This window comes from Rhinoderma darwinii, chromosome 5, assembly GCF_050947455.1.
Source record: "Rhinoderma darwinii isolate aRhiDar2 chromosome 5, aRhiDar2.hap1, whole genome shotgun sequence".
In the NCBI taxonomy this organism is placed as follows: Eukaryota; Metazoa; Chordata; class Amphibia; order Anura; family Rhinodermatidae; genus Rhinoderma; species Rhinoderma darwinii.
This window is the reverse complement of record NC_134691.1, coordinates 270,489,811-270,511,068: the sequence shown is the minus strand read 5'-3', so window position 1 is coordinate 270,511,068 and position 21,258 is coordinate 270,489,811. Positions and strand designations below refer to the sequence as shown.

Below are 21,258 nucleotides of genomic sequence, written 5' to 3'. Positions count from 1 at the left end.
AGAGGTTAAAAGTTGCGAAGTTATGTACAATAATTATAGCAATATATATTAGAGAGATATTTATATAAAGAAAATTTATTAAATTAGCTCTTGGTATTACTGTTAAACAGAAAAAAAAAAAATATATTTTGACAAAATCGCCCAGCCCTAATGTAAGGCAAAAGAATTGCACATTAATCAGTCTGCCCTTCCAACACAAAAATGCAGAAAAATAATTATCACTTCCTCCCAGTCGTCATCTGTTAATTCCCTAAAGTCAATTTTGTGCATTTTTAATATCCAACCATAATTTATCTAGAAATAACAGTTATAAGAAAGTGTCTTTCCAAATAGCTTTTCCTATAAAAATTATGTGTCGATTCCTTATTCTAATTACAATGGATATGTGAGTTGCGAAGAATAACAGAACAGTTTGTGAACAAAGAGCTAGAAAGATTAAAAGCAAAACAGTCTGAATGAAGTGTAAGGCTATGTTCACATGCTTAGCAAAAAAAGACTGAAAATGCGGAGCTGTTTTCAAGGAAAAACAGCTCCTGATTTTCAGCAACTCGTGTTTTTTCTGGACATTTTTGGAGCGGTTTTTCTATAGAGTCAATGAAAAACGGTTCCAAAAACAAGCCGTGTGAACATACCCTCAAAGGAGATCAACAGACAAGGAGAGATTTATTTCAAAATACATGAAAAGCTAAAGGAAATAGGCTTCATACCAAGAAAATCAAGGACATTGCAGGGAAATTCATCAGGTCTATTGTTTAAAGGCTATGTGCACTCGAAAAAGTATTTATTTTTTTTAAATAAAAGTGTCTGTGATTGGTGCAACTTTGTAATTATATTTTATTAAAAAAAGATTTTTACTATTTGAGATACAGCTGCTTTGTAGCCGGTATACAGAGCAGCTGTATTTAGTGCTGAAACCTGTATCCGTCAGGTCAGCGGCGCGGACAGGTTTAGTGTCAGCGGGTCTTGTGTGTCTCCAGGATCGAGCGGTTACCGATCACATCTAATGTGATCAATAACAGGTGGCTCCTGCGTGACCGGATGTGTCACTGAATCAGTCAGTCCCGCTTACCTGACTGGTTCAGGTGTTAGCGCTAGATATAGATGTTGTCTATTCAGGATACAAGGCAGCTGTATCTCAAAAAGTAAAAAGATTTTTTAATAAAATGTAATTACAAGGTTGCACCAAACACACAGACATTTTTATTTAAAAAAAAAAAAAGTTTTGAAAGCTGGTGTTAATTTCACAAAACTATACAAGTGTGTTATGGCTTTCATTTTCTTATACTACTAAATACATAGCAAGACCCCATGCACACTACTGTTAAATCGTCCGTAATTACGGTCCGTAATTACAGGGCCATTAGTTTCTATGGCCAACAGACAACTCTTAGGCCCCATGCACACGACTGTATTTTCATCTATCCGTAAATACTGATCCGTTGTCATCTGTATACACGGAACGGTGTTCGTAAATATGGTCCATATTGCATCTGTATTGGATCCCTATATATGGATCCGTAAAAATTTAAAAAAAAAAAGAGAGGGAAGATGCAAATGATGTCACCAAAACAGATGTCACCAATACGGACGGTTTACGGATGCACATCCGTAGCTGTCTGTATTTACGGAAGTGCCCATAGGCTTCTATGGGAGAGTCCGCGCCATAATTATGGACAAGAATAGGACAGGTTCTATAATTTTTTCAGCACAGACACCGATCAGTAAAAATACTGAAAGGTGTCCGTGGCCAATAGAAATGAATGGGTCCGTAATTACGGTTCATAATTACGAATGAAATATACGGTCGTGTGCATGGGGCCTAAGCAAACACGACCTTTAGGCAGCCACATAACAAAACGGTTATAAAACATCTATGTCTTTAGGACTAAAATATTAAAAAGAAGTTCTTACTGACCTGTCTAGTTAGATATGAAACAAACCTAACAATTAAAGGGACACTTTTCATTTACAGTAGTGAGGATTATAACATCCCGAGTAAAAATACAGATTTTTAAACAATATCAAAATAAAATAACACATTTTATTTAGGTGAACATCAAAAGGAAGGAAATACTGAGGTATCAAGCGATAAACTTGTGATGTCAGGTATGTCAGACTATGGTTATCACAATATCAGAATTTGGAATCGATACGGATACTTCGTGTGGTATTGCGATTTTAAATACCAAAACTATACTTTTGCCAACAATAAAAATAAAAAATAAAAAGCTCTTCCATTTTCTAATGTGAAGCACATTGTGTTATCGTGGCTCCATGTGCCTCACATTAATACTTATTAACCCCAATCACGTACTGCACAATCACAATGGGCAACATTGGGTTAATGTGCGAGGTACATGATGGGGTTTAATGTGAGACACAAGGAGGTTCAAAATTCATAACATCATATGAGGCCTCATGCACACGAACGTAAAAACTGCCGTAATTACGGGCCCATAGACTTCTATTGGCCAAGGGTACCTTCCCGTATGCTTACAGGAAGGTGCCCGTGCCGTTGAAAAATATAGAACATGTCCCATTTCAAGCCGTAATAACGGCACGGGCAGGCCCATAGAAGTCTATGGGGCTCCCGTAATTACGGGTGGCTACGCGTGTGCACCCGTAATTACGGGAGCGATGCCAGGGTGCTGAAAGAATTAACTGATCGGCAGTAACTCTCAGCACCCGGGACAGTGACTACCGCTGGAGTCCATGGTATTAAGAGTTAACTTACCCAGAACTACTCTTCTTCTTCCTCCAGTCCGGCCTCTCGGGATGACGTTTCATTCCATGTGACCACTGCAGCCAATCACTGGCTGCAGCGGTCACATGGACTGCCGCGTCATCCAGGGAGGTCGGACTGGATATCAAGAGAGGGACGAGTCACCAAGACAACGGCCGGGTAAGTATGAATTTCTTTTACTGCGGAAAGGGCTGTCCCTTCCCTCTATCCTGCACGGATAGAGAGAAGGGCAGCCGATTAGTGCAGTGCAATTTTGCAGTGAAAACGTGCCCGTAAATACGGGTGCAATACGGGTCGAATACGTGTGACCAAGGACCCGTATTTACGGGAGGACAAAAATACGTTCGTGTGCATGAGGCCTGACTCGATCATTCTCCTCATATAATGGCAACATTGGGGTTAACCCCTAAGGCTGGGTTCACACAACCTATTTTCAGACATAAACAAGGCGTTTTTCGCCTCAAATTACACCTGAAAACACGGCGGCAAACATCTGCCCATTCGCTTCAATGGGTTTGCCGATGACCTGTAATTTTACGCGTCGCTGTCAAAAGACGGCGCCTAAAATGACAGCGTCGTCAAAGAAGTGCAGGACACTTCTTGGGACGTAATTTGAGCCGTTTTTCATCGACTTCGATGGAGAACAGCTCCAAATCAGGGCCGTAATTGACGCCTCGCAAAACGCGAGTACGAGCAATTACGTCTGAAATGCAGGAGCTGTTTTCTCCTGAAAACAGCTCCGTAATTGTTGTGATAGTGTGCACATACCCTTAAGGACACAGCCAATTTTGGCCTTGAGGACAGAACAATTTTAAATTTTTTCCTATTTGTTGCCCGCGCTCATGACTTTTTAATATTTTGCTCAGCGTGGCTGTATGAGACTTTGTTTTTTGGTACATTTACATTACTGTTTCATTTACATAGAATTTTAGTTTTGGCAAAAATTTTGCTATAAATTTGTTGTGCAGGTTATTACGGTCGCAAAGATACCAAATAGGTGTCTTATTCTATGCATTGGGCATCATTTTAAATGGTAACTAAAAATTCAACAAACTTCTGACATGTCATAATGACATGTCAGAAGATTTGATTGGTGGGGGTCGGAGCACTCAGCTGCTTCGTTTATGTTTGACTTTTTCCGGAAAGCCGATGTGTCGAAGTACGGGCTCATAGACTTTCTATGGAGCCGGTACTCCGATACATTGATTTCCGGAGAAAGCCGAACAGAAACAAATCGGCTGAGCGCTCACACAAGCACTTCTGCAGCTTTGTTTTAGCGATTGGTGGGGGGGGGGGGGGTCTCAGTGTTCGGACCTCCACCAATCAAAACTTCTAACATATCACTATGACATGTCAGAAGCTTGTTGAACGTTTAGTTACCCTTTAATAATGTTTATTGTAAAAAATTAGCATTTGTGTATTTTTACAGATTTGTTTTATTTAACATTTTTTTTAAATTAATTTTACTTTTGATTTTTTAACTAATGTACTGGCATATATCCACATGCCAGTATATTAGCCGATGTACAGATAGTACACAGGCAGTTAGGGCATACTAATTTATGCCCTAACAACAGGAAATATGGCATGTCCCTCGATCGCGTCAAAGGGATTCTCTGCGACACGGGTTGCACATTTTGCTTTGAATACCGCAGACAGCTTTGATCGCAGCCTTCAAGGGGATAACGGCAGAGATCAGAGGTTTCTCTGATCTCCGCTGTTAGAGCGTGGCCATGGCTGTGTATTACAGCTATTGCCCCGCACCTGATCTATATATATATTATCTATATCACACACACACACACACACACACACACACGTTTTACCCGCGCCGTCACAGCTTAGCATTGATATAGATGAACCTGCTGTGATGAACCTTTTGAGGGTGCACAGCATTGAAACAGTATCAATATTTCGATGCATCGTGCAACCCTATGTCAGACAACATAGAATCACAGCACTCTAAACACTTGTATCAAGGTAGACACCGGCCCATTATTTGACAAGTACTGGACACATTTGTTATAAAAAGAAATAGAATATATCAAGGGTCCAAAATACTTGAAGACCTGTCATATCCTCAGGTTAAACTGCAGCCATACCCCGATCCCTGCCTTCCCACCGATTCCAGCAATTTTTTTTATCTTTCTACAGGCCTCTGCTTCACCTCAGTCCGCCCTTTCGTTTTGGTCGCCTAAATGCTAATTTATGAACAAGTTGACAACCGGGTGTTCTCCACCACCCAGCATCAAGTCGCTGACAGAATCGCTGAATCAGGGGGTGCGCAGGAATCCAGGTACGGCTGCAGTTTAACATTTTTGTTCTATGACCAGTCCTCTTTAAGAAATTATGTCTTTGTATGTCGAATGCTTGCTTGCCAGAAAAGATTATTTATAAAACAGATACTAAATATGTAGCTTGGTAATATAGAAAATTTACTGCTTGGGAACAAACTATAGACTGGAACACAGATATTTCTGGCAGATAGAAACAGACACATAAATTGAATTTTAGGCAAGATCATCTGAACTTCTGCAAGATAATCTGGTCAAGATTAAAATTATATTTTTGAATAAAGGAGTTAAATAATTTTCCAAATTATTTTATGGGGATCTTTTAATATAAATGCTTTAACTGGATAAACTAAAAAGGATTAAAAATGAGGTGTTGATAAAAAAAAAAATCATTACTTTGGCAGAAAGACTCAAATGCTCGAAAAAAAAAAACAAACATGAATTTCGTGCGTTTTTTTTAAAAAAAAGTGTTTCAGTGGCTTTTTCTTATGCAATTTTTAACATGCGTTTTTTCAAGTGCTATAGAGAAACCTATTTATTTTAAGGCATCATTAATTCCACGGCGCTGTATATATGAAAAAGGGCTTTTAACTACAAGACATGAGACAATAAAAACAAGTACAATAAATATGAGCTTAATAAATGACAGACTGGTACAGAAACAAAGAGGACCCTGCCCACGAAGGATAATCTACAAGGGAAAGGAGACAATTGGTGAGGGTAGAAGCTGTTCATCCGGTAGAGCAGTAGCAGCAGGGTTTTTTGCGAATTGTGAGCTTTTCTGAAGAGGTGGGTTTTCGCGTGGCTTTTGCCAGTTTGAATGGTGGCAGAGTCTCTGATCTGTTGGGGTAGAGCATTCCACAGTATGAAGGATGCAGGGGTCTTGCGGGTACCGGAGATTATGTGTGGGGAGGTATTGGGGGGATTATGGAAAAATTTTATGGAAGAGACCGGTTGTGGACAGCCCTGTATGTAATTGGTAATATTTTAAACTGAATTTGCTGGGCAATAGATAGTTAGTGAAGGGATTGGCAAACAGGAGAGGCAGAGGTGAGGAAGATTAATCTGGCATCAGAGTTGAGAGGTGTAAGAGTGTTAGATGGCAGGCCACAGTGAAGGATGTTGCGGTAGTCTAGGCGGGAGATGATGAGGGCGTAAACTAGCACTTTTGTTAAATCTAGGTTTAGGAAAGATCGGATTCAAGAAAGATTATTGAGGTGGAGGTAGCAAGAAGTGGTAAGGGCTTGGATAAAAGGTTTGAAAGAGGGTGGAATCAAAGGTAATCCAGAGGCAGAGGGCTTGCGAGACTGAGGAAAGTGTGGAGCGATTAACTGCGATTGATAGTTCTGGTAAGAAGCTTGAGCAAGATGGGTAAAGATGATGAATTCCGTTTTCTCCATGTTGAATTTAAGGAATTGGGAGGAGAAGAAAAGGATACAAACGGTCACTCGAACTCTGGAAAGCAGAGATGTCATGGTGAATTAGAAAATACTAGTAAAGCAGTAAAGTAGGACTAAACAATAAAATATAAATGGAATTTGAAAGAATGTTAATCAATAAGGTGATTTCAAAAAAGGGGACTATTCACCCCATATTATCCCATCAGGCAATACATGCTTGCTCTTGTTGGATCACAGTTCTAGCTGTGAAAAAACCGGAGCTATCAACCATTGAAAACAGTGTCGGAAAAGTAAGGGTATGTTCACACGGCCAAATTTCAGACGTATACTAGGCGTATTTTGCCTCGTTTTACGTCTGGAAATACGTCTCAAATACGTCGGCAAACATCTGCCCATTCATTTGAATGGGTTTGCCGACGTACTGTGCAGACGACCTGTTATTTACGAGTCGTCGTTTGACAGCTGTCAAACGACGACGCGTAAAAATACAGCCTCGTCAAAAGAAGTGCAGGACACTTCTTTGGACGTTTTTGGAGCTGTTTTCTCATAGACTCCAATGAAAACAGCTCCAAAAACGGACGTAAAAAACGCAGCGAAAACGCCGCGAAAAATGCGAGTTGGTAAAAAAACGTCTGAAAAGCAGGGTCTGTTTTCCCTTGAAAACAGCTCTGGATTTTCAGACGTTTTTGTTGACTACGTGTGAACATACCCTAAGGCTTCGTTCACATCTGCACTCGGGCTCCGTTCCGACGTAGCTTTCCGTCGGAACGGTGCCCTGGCAGACACAAACGAAAACCATAGGTTTCCGTTTCCATCATCATAGATTTCAATGGGGACGGATCCGGTGCCAATGGTCTCCGTGTGTCTAAGTTGTGCAAGGGTTCCGTCGTTTTAACTGAATCAATAGCGTAGTTGACTACGGTACGGATTTAGTCAAAAACGACGGAAACCTTGCACAACGGAGAAACACAGAAACCATTGGCACCGGATTGTCAGGAGCGGGGAGATAGCTGTATTACACAGCCGCAGCCCCGCTCTATAGCGGCGGCGATCATAGAAACCTCATCTCCGCCGCGATTTCCCTGAATGCTGCGATCAAAGCAGACTGCAGCATTCAAGAGGAAGTAAGAAGGGGGGGAAACCCCGTGACGCAATTGAGAGACATACCATATATGGGCAGACAGCCCAGGGTCCAATGAAGGACCCCAGGGCTGTCTTACCATATTTCCTGTTAGGACATACCTAAGTATGCCCTAACAACTGCCTGTGTACTATCAGTACACAGGCTAATGTACTGGCATATAGATATATGCCAGTACATTAAAGTTTAAAAACAAAGTAAAAACAAAGCAATATTAAATAAAAAACAATTTATTTTTTTAAATAAACATTTAATTAAGTCTCAATACATAAAATATACACATATTCGGTATTGGCACGGCCGTAACAACCTTCACAATTTTTTTGCATCATTTACGATGTGTACGCTGTAATAAAATAAAAACTGCTTTCTTTCACTTATTGTGGGGCACGAGGTGTGATGAATTTAACCTACATGTGCCTCACATTAATAGTTATTAACCCCATCATGTACCTCACATATTAACCCATTATGACTGAGAAACATGATGGGGTCAATTACTATTGTGAGGCACATTAAAAATTCATCACATCAGAAAATGGAAGAACTTTTTTCTTTTTTTATTACTGTTGGCAAAGTATCGTTTTGGTATCGAAATCGCAATACTACACAAAGTATCGGTATCGAAGTCCAAATTCTGGTATCGTGACATCCCTAAGCATGACAATTATTCCAAATTTAGAAAAAAAATAAAAATGTTCCTTTAAGCAGCAATAGAAAAACGAAAGGAATTGTCCAGGATTTAAAAAAACAAAACGGTATTTTGAATCAGTATTTGTGAGACAAAACTACGAATACAAAAACACGGGAGATATGGAAATCTTTCCATTATAGTTTCTTATGCTGTAGTTTCCACTCCTGGATTTGCCTCACAAATACAAAATACCAATATACTGCCAAGTGGCTTTATATAGTTACCATTTAATTCACAAAAACTTCCCTCTCATGAAAGAGTCCTAATTCAGAAGAATTCCCTGTTCAAATGACTACAATGCTGAAATATATTGGTATAGGACACTGTATTTTCAAAATATCAACGTCTGCCAGTCCCTACTTCCTCGAGCATATAAGTACTTCATGAATAAGAATCCATACAGATCTCTTTAAATCAGAGACCCGAATAACAGGGAGCTCGGCAGGACCATTAAACAGTCTCCAAAACTCATCTTCAGAACATTTAACATTCTGTTCAACAAGTGCATTAAGAAAGCAAGTAATGGGAAAACGAAGAGGCGAGGCCTTGTTTACTGGAGGTGCTAAGCCACTTAATGATGTCTCTTTTCTTTAGGCTGCCGAGTATCATGAGATTTAGCACAGCTTATTAAACAGACCGTCTGTGCTCTAGCATACTGAGAACACCACGAGTACAATCATTGTAGATACCCATCGATAATGTCATCCTGAATAAATCTAATACTAACAAAAGAGCCATACCAATAATTTAACTCTAATACAATGTTCCTACTTTTCATTGATCTCATGACAAACCATTTCAATCTGTAATCCACCCACAAGCACAATTTATCTGGTCATAGAAAGAATTACTGTTTATACGCGGTGTATCAGACACTGCGCCATGAAGCCTAGTACATTCAAGTCTAAGAAACGCAGCCTCAGAAATATTACAGTATTAAAAATTGTACAAAAACAAGTGGTTTCAAATAGAAAAGTACCAAGCATTTATTTAGGGTACGGTCCAAAGTACCGGTGGACACGCATGATCAAAACCACGCCCACATGCAGTGGCCAACGACCGCACGATTTTGTAGGTAATAGCCAGGAAAATCGTGCGGCAAGTGATCCGGGTTTCCTGGCCTACGCAGACAATGCTAACTGTAAAAATTATATATTAAATGTGGTCTAAATACTAGCAAATATAGAATGACAAAGGGGTTCTCCGAAAATATATTAAAAGGTGTTTTTCAGGAATTGACATCAATGGCCTATACTTAAAAATACACCATTAATGGGTTGTCCTGAAAAAAAATAAAAATGTATGGCCTATCCTTAGGATAGGCCATCAATATCAGATTGGCGGGGATCCGACGCTCAGTAGGGCGGCGATCAGCTATTTAAAGAGGCTCTGTCACCAGATTTTGCAACCCCTATCTCCTATTGCAGCAGATCGGCGCTGCAATGTAGATAAGAGTAACGTTTTTTGTTTTTTTTAAACGAGCATTTTTGGCCAAGTTATGTCCATTTTTATATTTATGCAAATGAGGCTTTCTAAAGTACAACTGGGCGTGTTTAAAGTTATGTACAAGTGGGCGTGTATTGTGTATGTACATTTAGGCGTTTTTACTTCTTTTACTAGCTGGGCGTTGTGAATAGAAGTGTATGATGCTGACGAATCAGCATCATCCACTTCTCTTCGTTACCACCCAGCTTCTGGCAGTGCACAGACACAGCGTGTTCTCGAGAGATCACGCTGTGACGTCACTTCCTGCCCCAGGTCCTGCATCGTGTCGGACGAGCGAGGACACATCGGCACCAGAGGCTACATTTGATTCTGCAGCAGCATCGGCGTTTGCAGGTAAGTCGATGTAGCTACTTACCTGCAAACGCCGATGCTGCTGCAGAATCAAATGTAGCCTCTGGTGCCGATGTGTCCTCGCTCGTCCGACACGATGCAGGACCTGGGGCAGGAAGTGAGTGACGTCACAGCGTGATCTCTCGAGAACACGCTGTGTGTCTGCACTGCAAGAAGCTCGGTGTTAACGAAGAGAAGTGGATGATGCTGATTCGTCAGCATCATACACTTCTATTCACAACGCCCAGCTAGTAAAAGAAGTAAAAACGCCCAGATGTACATACACAATACACGCCCAGTTGTACTTTAGAAAGCCTCATTTGCATAAATATAAAAATGGTCATAACTTGGCCAAAAATGCTTGTTTTAAAAAAAACAAAACGTTACTCTTATCTACATTGCAGCGCCAATCTGCTGCAATAGGAGATAGGGGTTGCAAAATCTGGTGACAGAGCCTCTTTAAAGGGGCCTTAGCGCCCTGGTTCCCCTACACTGCATAAACGGCTCCATAGTGTACAACGCTGACATATATGTAGAGGCGGAGTACAGTATTACAGATTTCTCCCATTTCCCTGAACGTGCTGCTCCACATCTACATCAAAAGCGGGGGTCACCGCTGGAAACTTATTTCAGGCAGGAATTAAGTGGAGAGGTGGCCACACGTACGCGCGGATCTCCCCATTCTGTTCCATGGGAGTTACAGAAAAAAACGAGTAAGAACAGCCAGCAGCCGCCTCACCAGGTAAGATAAGGTCTCGATGTATGTGTGGGTACAAGAGCTAAAATCTATTTGACATTTATTGCATATTCTGTGAATGCCATAAATATCTGGGAATAACCTTTTAGCCTTGCCTCTGTTAGGGCTCAATAGTTGAACACAGAAGGCAGACCTTCACTAGGCCTATGGCTGCCATGGTTTCTTCATGGGGGGGCATTCGGGGACAGAGGGAGCCCCGCTCTAACTGCTGAGATGTTGCAAAGGCAATTGACCGTGGAATCGGAGGGGCTGAATGGCCAGGACCGGAGTGATCTCTGATCCCGGCCATCGCAGGCATGTGTCAGCTGTATAAAACAGCCGGCTCCCGATGCATAGGGTGCGGGTTTTAACTCCTAAGCCGTAAAAATATAGCTAGAATGCACATTCGCCATACATGTACTGTGGATGTTGTCGAGGGGTTAACATATATACGCCAGGAAAAGCTCACCACCTATACGCTAAACGGATGCCTCTGACGGATGGTATACAGTGGCATCCATCACCCATAGGCTCCCATGTTAAATAAACGTATACAGTGCAGCATACTTTCTTTTTTTATTGGATTCCGTTGTATGGAATAGCGTAGTCAACTACGGTATTCCATACTTTTTTTATTTGCTGTATACTTTCAGTACTCATTTGCCTTCTACCGAGCTAATGTAACCTTTTGCGTATACAACAGAAGCTGTTCTGTGTCCTCGCTAATCATACATTACAAATGTGATGTGAACAGGGCCTTAATGGGACAGTCGCAGAACTTTCTGCAACAAATCTGCTGCATTTGAACCCTAACCTAATACTGCTTAAAAGGATATACCTACTGTGAAGGATGGTTTATTTGCTTATATTCTCTATATGAAATTACATTGTGAATTATCAGGCTGGGTTCACACGACCTATTTTCAGACGTATACGAGGCGTTTTTTGCCTCGTTTTACGTCTGAAAATACGTCTCAAACACGTTGTCAAACATCTGCCCATTACTTTCTATGGGTATAACGCTGCATTGTTCCCATGACGCGTAATTTTACGCGTCGTACGGCAATTACGGCGCGTAAAATTACGCCTCGTAAAAAGAAGTGCAGGACACTTCTTTGGACGTTTTTGGAGCCGTTTTCTCATAGACTCCAATGAAAACAGCTCCAAAAACGGACGTGAAAAACGCAGCGAAAAACGCGAGTTGCTCAAAAAACTTCTGAAAAGCAGGGGCTGTTTTCCCTTGAAAACAGCTCTGTATTTTCAGACATTTTTGGTCACTACGTGTGCACATACCCTCAAGCAGGATGCCGAATTACTAAGATATGTATTATGTGAAAGTGATTATAATAATGTTTAAATGATTTAGTTTCGTGCAGCAGCCATCTTGTCTGGAGTTCCCATCTTTGTTCTTTTGTAGTGAATAGGAAAGTCATTGTTCCTTTAACCCCTTCAGGACACAGCCTGTTTTGGCCTTCAGGACACAGCCAATTTTTTCAAATCTGACATGTTTCACTTTATGTGGTAATAACTTCGGAATGCTTTTACCTATCCAAGCGATTCTGACATTGTTTTCTCGTGACACATTGGACTTTATGTTACTGGCAAAATTTGCTCGATACATTAAGTATTTAATTGTGAAAAACACCAAAATTTAGCGAAAAATTGCAAAAATTGGCATTTTTCTAAATTTATATGTATCTGCTTGTAAAACAGATAGTAATACCACACAAAATTGTTGCTAATTAACATTTCCCATATGTCTACTTTAGATTGGCATTGTTTTTTGAACATCCTTTTATTTTTCTATGACATCACAAGGCTTAGAACTTTAGCAGCAATGTCTCACATTTTCAAGAAAATGTCAAAAGGCTATTTTTACAGGGACCAGTTCAGTTGTGAAGTGGAATTTAGGGCCTTATATATTAGAAAACCTCAATAAGTCACCCCATTTTATAAACTTCACCCCTCAAAGTATTCAAAACAGCATTTAGAAAGTTTCTTAACCCTTTAGATGTTTCACAGGAATTAAGGCAAAGTAGATGTGAAATTTTCAAATTTCTTTTTTTTTTTCCAGAAATTCATTTTTCATCTATTTTTTTTGTAATGCAGAAAGTTTTACCAGAGAAACGCAACTCAATATCTATTGCCCAGATTCTGCAGTTTTTAGAAATACCCCACATGTGGCCCTAGTGCACTTATTGACTGAAGCACAGGCCTCAGAAACAAAAGGAACACCTAGAGGATTTTGGGGCCTCCTTTTTTATTAGAAAATATTTTAGGCACCATGTCGGGTCTGAAAGGCTCTTGCGGCGCCAACAGTGGAAATCCCCCAAAAGTGACCCCATTTCGGAAACTATACCCCTTGAGGAAATTATCTAGGGGTATAGTGAGCCGTGAAAATGAAAATCTACATTCTTTCAAAGAAAATGTAGGTTTAGCAAATTTTTTCTAATTTCCACAAGGACTAAAAGGAGAAAATGCACCACTACATTTGTAAAGCAATTTCTCCCGAGTAAAACAATACCCCACATGTGGTAATAAACAGCTGTTTCGACACACGGCAGGGCTTAGAAGGGAAAGAGCGCCATTTGGCTTTTGAAGCTCAAATTTAGCAGGAATGGTTTGCGGAGACCATGTTGCATTTGCAAAGCCCCTAAGGGACCAAAACAGTGAAAGCACCAAAAAAGTGACTCCATTTAGGAAACTACACCCCTTGAAGAATCCTACACCCCTAGGGGTGTAGTGAGCATTTTGAACCCACAGGGGTTTCATAGATTTTATTAGAATTGGGCAGTGAAAATAAATAAAAAAATCCTTTTTCTTCAATAAGACGTAGTTTTAGCTGAAAATGTTTCATTTTCTCAACAAATAAATGAAAAAAAGCACCACAACACTTGTAAAGCAACTTCTCCTGTGTATGGGAATACCACATATGTGGTCATAAACGGCTGTTTGGGCACAGAGTAGGGCTCAGAAGGGAAGGAGCGCCATTTGGCTTTTGGAGTACAGATTTTGCTGGATTGGTTTCTGGGCGCTATGTCGCATTTGCAAAGTCCCTGTGGGACCAAAACAGTGGATACCCCCAGAAGTGACCCCATTTTGGAAACTACACCCCTCAAGGTATTCACTTAGGGGTGTAGTGAGCATATTAACACCACAGGTGATTGGCAGAAATTGGTGTGCACTCGATGTTGCAGACTGAAAATGTGATTTTTTTTCTATAGATATGCCAATATGTGGCGCCCAGCTTGTGCCACTGGAGACAAACACCCCACAAATTGTTAAAAGGGTTCTCCCGGGTATGGCGATGCCATATATGTGGAAGTAAACTGCTGTTTGGGCACACTGTAGGGTTCAGAAGGGAGGTAGCGCCATTTGGCTTTTGGAGCGTGGATTTTGCTTGTAGTAGTTTTGTATTGAGTCTTACTGGTGTTTCCGTTTATAATGTGCGGGTACATGTAAGCCGGGCGGAGTATATAAGGGGCATAGTCAGGTGGTATAATAATAGGGTAAACAAAAACAATAAAATAATCCATAGATGTGTGTTACGCTGTGAAGCAATCCTTTCTGCACAGGCCGGTGTCGCACGGATATATGGCGTCCTTTCTTATGCCCCTTTTGGTCCACACTCCGCACCTTTGCAGTTTGAGGAATTTTGCTGAGAAGTGTTTTCCTGGTATAATACGGGCACCGTCGCTTCCAGCAGATATGTTTGGACCCTCCCCTTCCTGGTTCCCTAATTTTAGGGGCCTTGATAATTCGCCACTTGAAACAGAAGAAATGTTCCCCTCGGGCCGGCACAACTGCATATTTTTATTTCCTGGCTTATTGGAGCCTTAACTAATTTTTTTTTTTCATAGACGTAGTGGTATGAGGGCTGTTTTTTTTTGCGGGACGAGCTGTAGTTTTTATTGGTACCATTTTGGGGTACATGTGACTTTTTGATCACTTGTTATCCTTTTTTTTTTTGGGAGGCAAGGTGACCAAAAAACAGCAATTCTGACATTTTTTTTTAATTCTTTTTATACAGCGTTCACCAATCGTTATAAATTACATGTTCGCTTCATTCTGCTGGTCAGTCCCATTCCGGTGATACCTAATTTATAGAACTTTTTTATGTTTTACAACTTTTTGCACAATAAAATAACTTTTGTAAAGAGAATGGATTTTTTCTGTCGCCATGTTGTGAGAGACATAACGGTTTTAATTTTTCCGTTGACGGAGCTGTACAAGGGCTTATTTTTAGCGAGACGAGTTATAGTTTTTATAGATACCATTTTTGGATACATGCGACTTTTTGATCACTTTTTATTTCAATTTTTGGAAGACAAAGTGACCAAAAAATAGCAATTATGTCAGTATTTTTTAGGTTTTTTTTTACGGCGTTCACTGTGCGGAATAAATAACATAATATTTTTATCGTTAAGGTCGTTACGGTCGCAGCGATACCAAATATGTATGGCTTTATTATTTTTTTCAATAATAAATGACTTCATAAAGGAAAAACGGCGATTGTGTTTTGTGTTATTATTTGAAACTTTTATTGTATTTTTACAACTTTTATTGTTACTTTTTTTACACTTTTCTTTAGTCTCACTAGGGGACTTGAAGGTCCAATTGTTTGTTTGATGTTCTAATACAGTGCAATGTATTAGAACTGTCAGTTGTTCACTGACAGCAAGCCGATCAGGCTCCGCCTCCGGGCAGGGCCTAATCGGCTAACGTAATGGCAGATAGGAAGCCTTTGTCAGGCTTCCGGTTGCCATAGCAATCGCCCCCTCCACCCCCCCCCTCCGCAACAATCGGCCCCCGCAATCGCGTAGCGGGGTGCCGATGTTGCTATAACTTAAATGCGGCGGTCACTATTGACTGCCGCAATTAAGGGGTTAATCGGTTCGGATCACCGCTGTGATCCAACCCGATGTTTTCCCCCAGTACTAAGGCTGCTAGTAGCAGCCTGTACTGGGAGATGCTGGGCTGCGGGGAGCGTCTGTGTGCTCTGTTAGGAGCACACGTGGATTAACGGGCTGCAGGCACAACGACCAGCTTTGTAGCCCGTTAATCTACGTGGGGTGGTCGTGAAGGGGTTAATATAAGTAATGTTGATTTCGTACAGTGAAGGAAATAAGTATTTGATCCCTTGCCGATTTTGTAAGTTTGCCCACTGTCAAAGACATGAACAGTCTAGAATTTTTAGGCTAGGTTAATTTTACCAGTAAGAGATAGATTATATTTAAAAAAAAAAAAAAAAAAAAAAGAAAATCACAGAAGATTATATATATTTAATTGCATTGTGCACAGAGAAATAAGTATTTGATCCCTTTGGCAAACAAGACTTAATACTTGGTGGCAAAACCCTTGTTGGCAAGCACAGCAGTCAGACGTTTTTTGTAGTTGATGATGAGGTTTGCACACATGTTAGATGGAATTTTGGCCCACTCCTCTTTGCAGATCATCTGTAAATCATTAAGATTTCGAGGCTGTCGCTTGGCAACTCGGATGTGCAGTTCCCTCCATAAGTTTTCGATGGGTTTAAGGTCTGGAGACTGGCTAGGCCACTCCATGACCTTAATGTGCTTCTTTTTGAGCCACTCCTTTGTTGCCTTGGCTGTATGTTTCGGGTCATTGTCGTGCTGGAAGACCCAGCCACGAGCCATTTTTAATGTCCTGGTGGAGGGAAGGAGGTTGTCACTCAGGATTTGACGGTACATGGCTCCATCCATTCTCCCATTGATGCAGTGAAGTAGCCCTGTGCCCTTAGCAGAGAAACACCCCCAAAACATAATGTTTCCACCTCCATGCTTGTCAGTGGGGACGGTGTTCTTTGGGTCATAGGCAGCATTTCTCTTCCTCCAAACACGTCGAGTAGAGTTAATGCCAAAGAGCTAAATTTTAGTCTCATCTGACCACAGCACCTTCTCCCAATCACTCTCAGAATCATCCAGATGTTCATTTGCAAACTTCAGACGGGCCTGTACATGTGCCTTCTTGAGCAGGGGGACCTTGCGGGCACTGCAGGATTTTAATCCATTACGGCGTAATGTGTTATCAATGGTTTTCTTGGTGACTGTGGTCCCAGCTGCCTTGGGATCATTAACAAGTTCCCCCCGTGTAGCTTTCGGCTGAGCTCTCACCTTCCTCAGGATCAAGGATACCCTACGAGGTGAGATTTTGCATGGAGCCCCAGATCGATGTCGATTGACAGTCATTTTGTATGTCTTCCATTTTCTTACTATTGCACCAACAGTTGTCTCCTTCTCACCCAGCGTCTTACTTATGGTTTTGTAGCCCATTCCAGCCTTGTGCTGGTCTATGATCTTGTCCCTGACATCCTTAGAAAGCTCTTTGGTCTTGCCCATGTTGTAGAGGTTAGAGTCAGACTGATTAATTGAGTCTGTGGACAGGAGTTTTTTATACAGGTGACCATTTAAGACAGCTATCTTTAATGCAGGCACCAAGTTGATTTGGAGCGTGTAACTGGTCTGGAGGAGGCTGAACTCTTAATGGTTGGTAGGGGATCAAATACTTATTTCTCTGTGCACAATGCAAATATATATAATTTTGACTATGTGATTTTCTTTTTTTTTTTTTATGTAATCTATCTCTCACTGGTAAAATTAACCTAGCCTAAAAATTCTAGACTGTTCATGTCTTTGACAGTGGGCAAACTTACAAAATCAGCAAGGGATCAAATACTTATTTCCTTCACTGTATGTTTTATCTTTGACCTTGGTTCCTATACGAAGTTTGTAGAGAAAGAACAGGGAGTGAGAAGGGAGGGTGGCAAGTATGCGTGAAGGAAGGTCTCCCCCCCCATCTCCACGAGAATATCCTGTCAAAAAGAGATAAGGCCACCTGCAAATCTAATGTGTGAAGAATTATAATGATGTATCTGGGATGTATTTTATTGTATGCTTTTTACTGAATAACAAATATTGTCACATTGTCTCTGATTGGTTAACCCCAAGTCTACACCCCTTCTGAATTTCAGTCTAACAGTTTGAGTCTGGTAATAAATCCTTCAGAGGAGTATTTTTGAACATATCAGCAGGTCTGTGTGTTTTCTTCTCCTCTCTCGATATATATCGGTGAAATATCCTAATTAGGATACTGAATAATGGGGTCTGGCCTTGAGAGTCTGTTTGGACTCGTATAAATTTCAGTCTAATATATTTTGAGCCATTGATTTCCACGACACTACAGAACAATTTTATAGCTGGTCAATCAGACATAAGTCAAACATTTTAAGATACAGCATCTATACACTATGGCATAATAACTATATAGTATACCATACCAATGCGGAAAACATAGGGGTCCTGGATTTAATGAAGAGAAACTTGAAACCAGCTGGGGCCCCATGATATGTGCCTTAGGACTTATCTAATAGTAATTCTCATGGACTAGGCTGGTTGCCTTAGGAAACAGACAGCGGTGACTTAACTGCTTCGTTTTGTGTAGCGGTCACTTGACCGCGCAAAATGCACTGCTCACTGATAAGAGGTCAGCATAGTGCTGAAATTAGCTTTAGATACGTCATCTTACTCAAAATCAGTAAAGGATATCCAGCAAAGTAGGGCACCCGCACATGTAGATTTGTTCCAGACTTTTAGCAGCGAATCCACAGAGTTTTCGTGCGGATTCACAGCGGATTTCACCCCTTCTACATTGAAAAAGGTGAACTTCCGGAACAGAATGAGGAAGCTGCGGATTTGATAATCCTTTAGGACGCTCTGATTTCTGCACGGAAACCGTTCAGAAGCATGTGGAGATTTGTTCAACTCTTATCCACATGGCTAGTCCGTTGCAGATTTTCCGCAACATTTCCGTCCCGTGTGGACCCGGCCGTACTGACAAAGTTGCTTAACCCTTCATGAAGACTTTAAGGGCTTGTCCACACGTAACAGAATTTCTGCAGCAATTTCATTGAAAGTAGCAGACTGTGCCGCTGGGGCAAAACCGCACCATTTCTTGCAGTTTTAACTGCAGAAAACGGTGCATATTTTGCTGCATTTTTCACAATGTTGGGAGATGCTGACATCTCCTCTGAAAAACGCAGATATTCAGTCCACTTTCCGCAGCAGGAATGGACGTGCTGTATGGTACGAAAAATATACACCGAAGGGCAATTTCTGGTCGGAATTTTCACGCAAAGTGTGGATGAGATTTGTTAAATCTCACCCACTTTGCTGCTACTGTATTCTGCTGTGTATTTTCCGCCCCCAATTCTAGACGGAAAATACGCAGCAATTCCGCTACGCGTGGACAAGCCCTAACCGTGGAACGTTGTCAATTGTTGTTGAAAAGTGGAGCTAAAATGACGCAATATAACGTCTGATCACATTTTGATCACCCTACTTTGAGTTGGAAAGCAAAGACGGAGGTGAATATATACATTAGATCCCTACAGACATGTCTTGTAGCTTGGACAAATAATAGCTATTGGCCGAAGGGTAGCAGTCCTGATTCCCCCACTCACATCAGAAGACTTCAAGATAAGCAGCTACTGTTGCCAAAGGAAAAAAATCATCTTGTTGGATCCCCCTCTGGATGGATCCCTCTGATAGCAGAGGTCTATTAGATTGGTGGGCTCACTAAAAGGAAAATGATCTATGGTCAGCTTATGTAAACAATTTGCCCCACCCCCATCTTTGTCCCTAAGATCAGATAGACCTCAGACCTGTAGAACAACTTATATTTATGCTTTTAGCTGTAGTTCGAGTGCAAGTATCCAGGAAGGAAGAACTTTTTGCTATCTATACAGCAATATATGCAGCATTCCTTCCCTTACTGCAGATCGGTCATTTAGGTGTCAGGGTGACAAGTCCTTTACAGCTGAAGCGATCAGTGGTTGTCCCTATTGATAAACAAGAGGGGAAATAAGACGGTGCCCAAGAAGCAGCTGAACTTGGCATAAAGGGAAGGGTTTATAAACAATAAAGAAAACATTTTATGGGGAAAAGCGGAGGTTTTCTCAGCAGGAGGTGGTTACCCCGCTGAAGTTCGGCCCTATATGTCGTCATAGCACTCACGTGATGTCACACTACTCACCTCCAAAGAGGTGCGGGGAGAGGTGAGAGGGCAGCGATCCGATCAGCAGCCTGGAGCCGCCTCCTCCGGGTGTCCGTTCCCTTCCTCCCTCCTCGGGTGTGCTGCTGCCAGAGTCCCTCGCAGCTCCCGGTATACTGAGCCCGGCCTGACTGAGCTGGGCCTGGCTACGAATCCCTCCTACAGATCTGCTCCGAGAACCCAATGTTGGCGGCGTGTGCTCCGATCCTCCGGCTCCACTCCCAGCTGCTGCTGCCGAGTGCCCGCCGTGCATGTACGGGTACCTGGCCAGAGGGGAAGGAGTGGAGGCTGCGACCCCTGTTGGGCCCCTTATCGGTCCCCGGCCCGTGCTGGAAGGGATGTCCGAACCGGAGTACGCTCGTGTCCTACCGTCCGAGGACGGGCTGCTGCTCTGCCGTCCGCCCATCCCCAGCACACACCCGGCCGGTTCACCTCGCATGCACCGTGTATATATGGTGTACAGAGTCTATGAATAAAGTGCTCTCCAGTCAGTGGCTATGGACTGCTCCACACGTCTCCGCTACATTGTAGTGACATGTACGTATCCCCTGTGTGCAGCTCCTGTGTATCCAACGGGTATCCAGTGCCCTCCTGTGTTACCTACAGCAGCACTTGACAGTTCATGATGCCCGTCACTCCTGCTGCACACGCCGTACATCCATAGTTCACACAGAGGAACAGCCTGCGTCTCCGTCTTCTATGACACAATACAAACAGTACACTGGAGCAGCTTCGAACTCATAAACTTTCCAGCAGCCCAACGTGACAAGGTGGACATGGCGGCGTCACGCCCACTGCTGCAGCCCGCGGTGTACTATGACGTGCGCTGTGTACATGACATGTGCACCGTGAGATGGATGTAATGCATGTGTCCCCTTCACGCCGCCTCTCCTGCCCTGAGGAAGTGCAGCCGCCTCCTCCCGCTCTCTGCTGTGTCTCCAGTCAGTGACGGCGCTCGTTGTTCTCTCCTCCCTCCTGTCATTGCCGTCTACTCCCTCCACAGTCGCCGCCTCGTTTTCGCGCCCTTACGCTTCACCTTTCTGTGTTTACTGTCTCCTTCACTCTCGCTCTCCATGGCTTATCTATTCCTGCTTCTAGTCACTCCCTCCGTTTACAGCCTGTCTCCCCATACACGTCCTTTTGAACCTCCACACAGCCAGTGCTGGATTTTTACAGGCACACACAATAGTACCAAGTGGCTGCTTTCAGGGAATGTGGTGGTAAATACGTATGGGTATTAATTATTACCACAAATAACCTACGTGTTATTAGATTAAGGCGTAGTTAGTTACATGTAAAGCAGCCTATTACACCATTTTTTTTTACCTCAGACAAAACGTTCATG

At 42.0% G+C, this 21,258-nt stretch overlaps 1 protein-coding gene across 2 annotated transcripts in view; it reads right to left on the bottom strand.

Annotated features, from left to right (window-relative positions):
* Positions 1-21,038, bottom strand: part of ZNRF2 (zinc and ring finger 2) — a 127,708-nt gene extending 106,670 nt beyond the window's left edge. Inside the window, exon 1 of one of the 2 annotated variants that reach the window (XM_075827138.1) lies at positions 19,896-21,038. In XM_075827138.1, the coding sequence (XP_075683253.1) occupies positions 19,896-20,352 (457 nt within the window). In that variant the 5' untranslated portion in view covers positions 20,353-21,038. The remainder of the gene's footprint in view (positions 1-19,895) is intronic. The other variant, XM_075827137.1, reaches the window with a different exon arrangement.
* Positions 21,039-21,258: the final 220 nt, after the last annotated feature.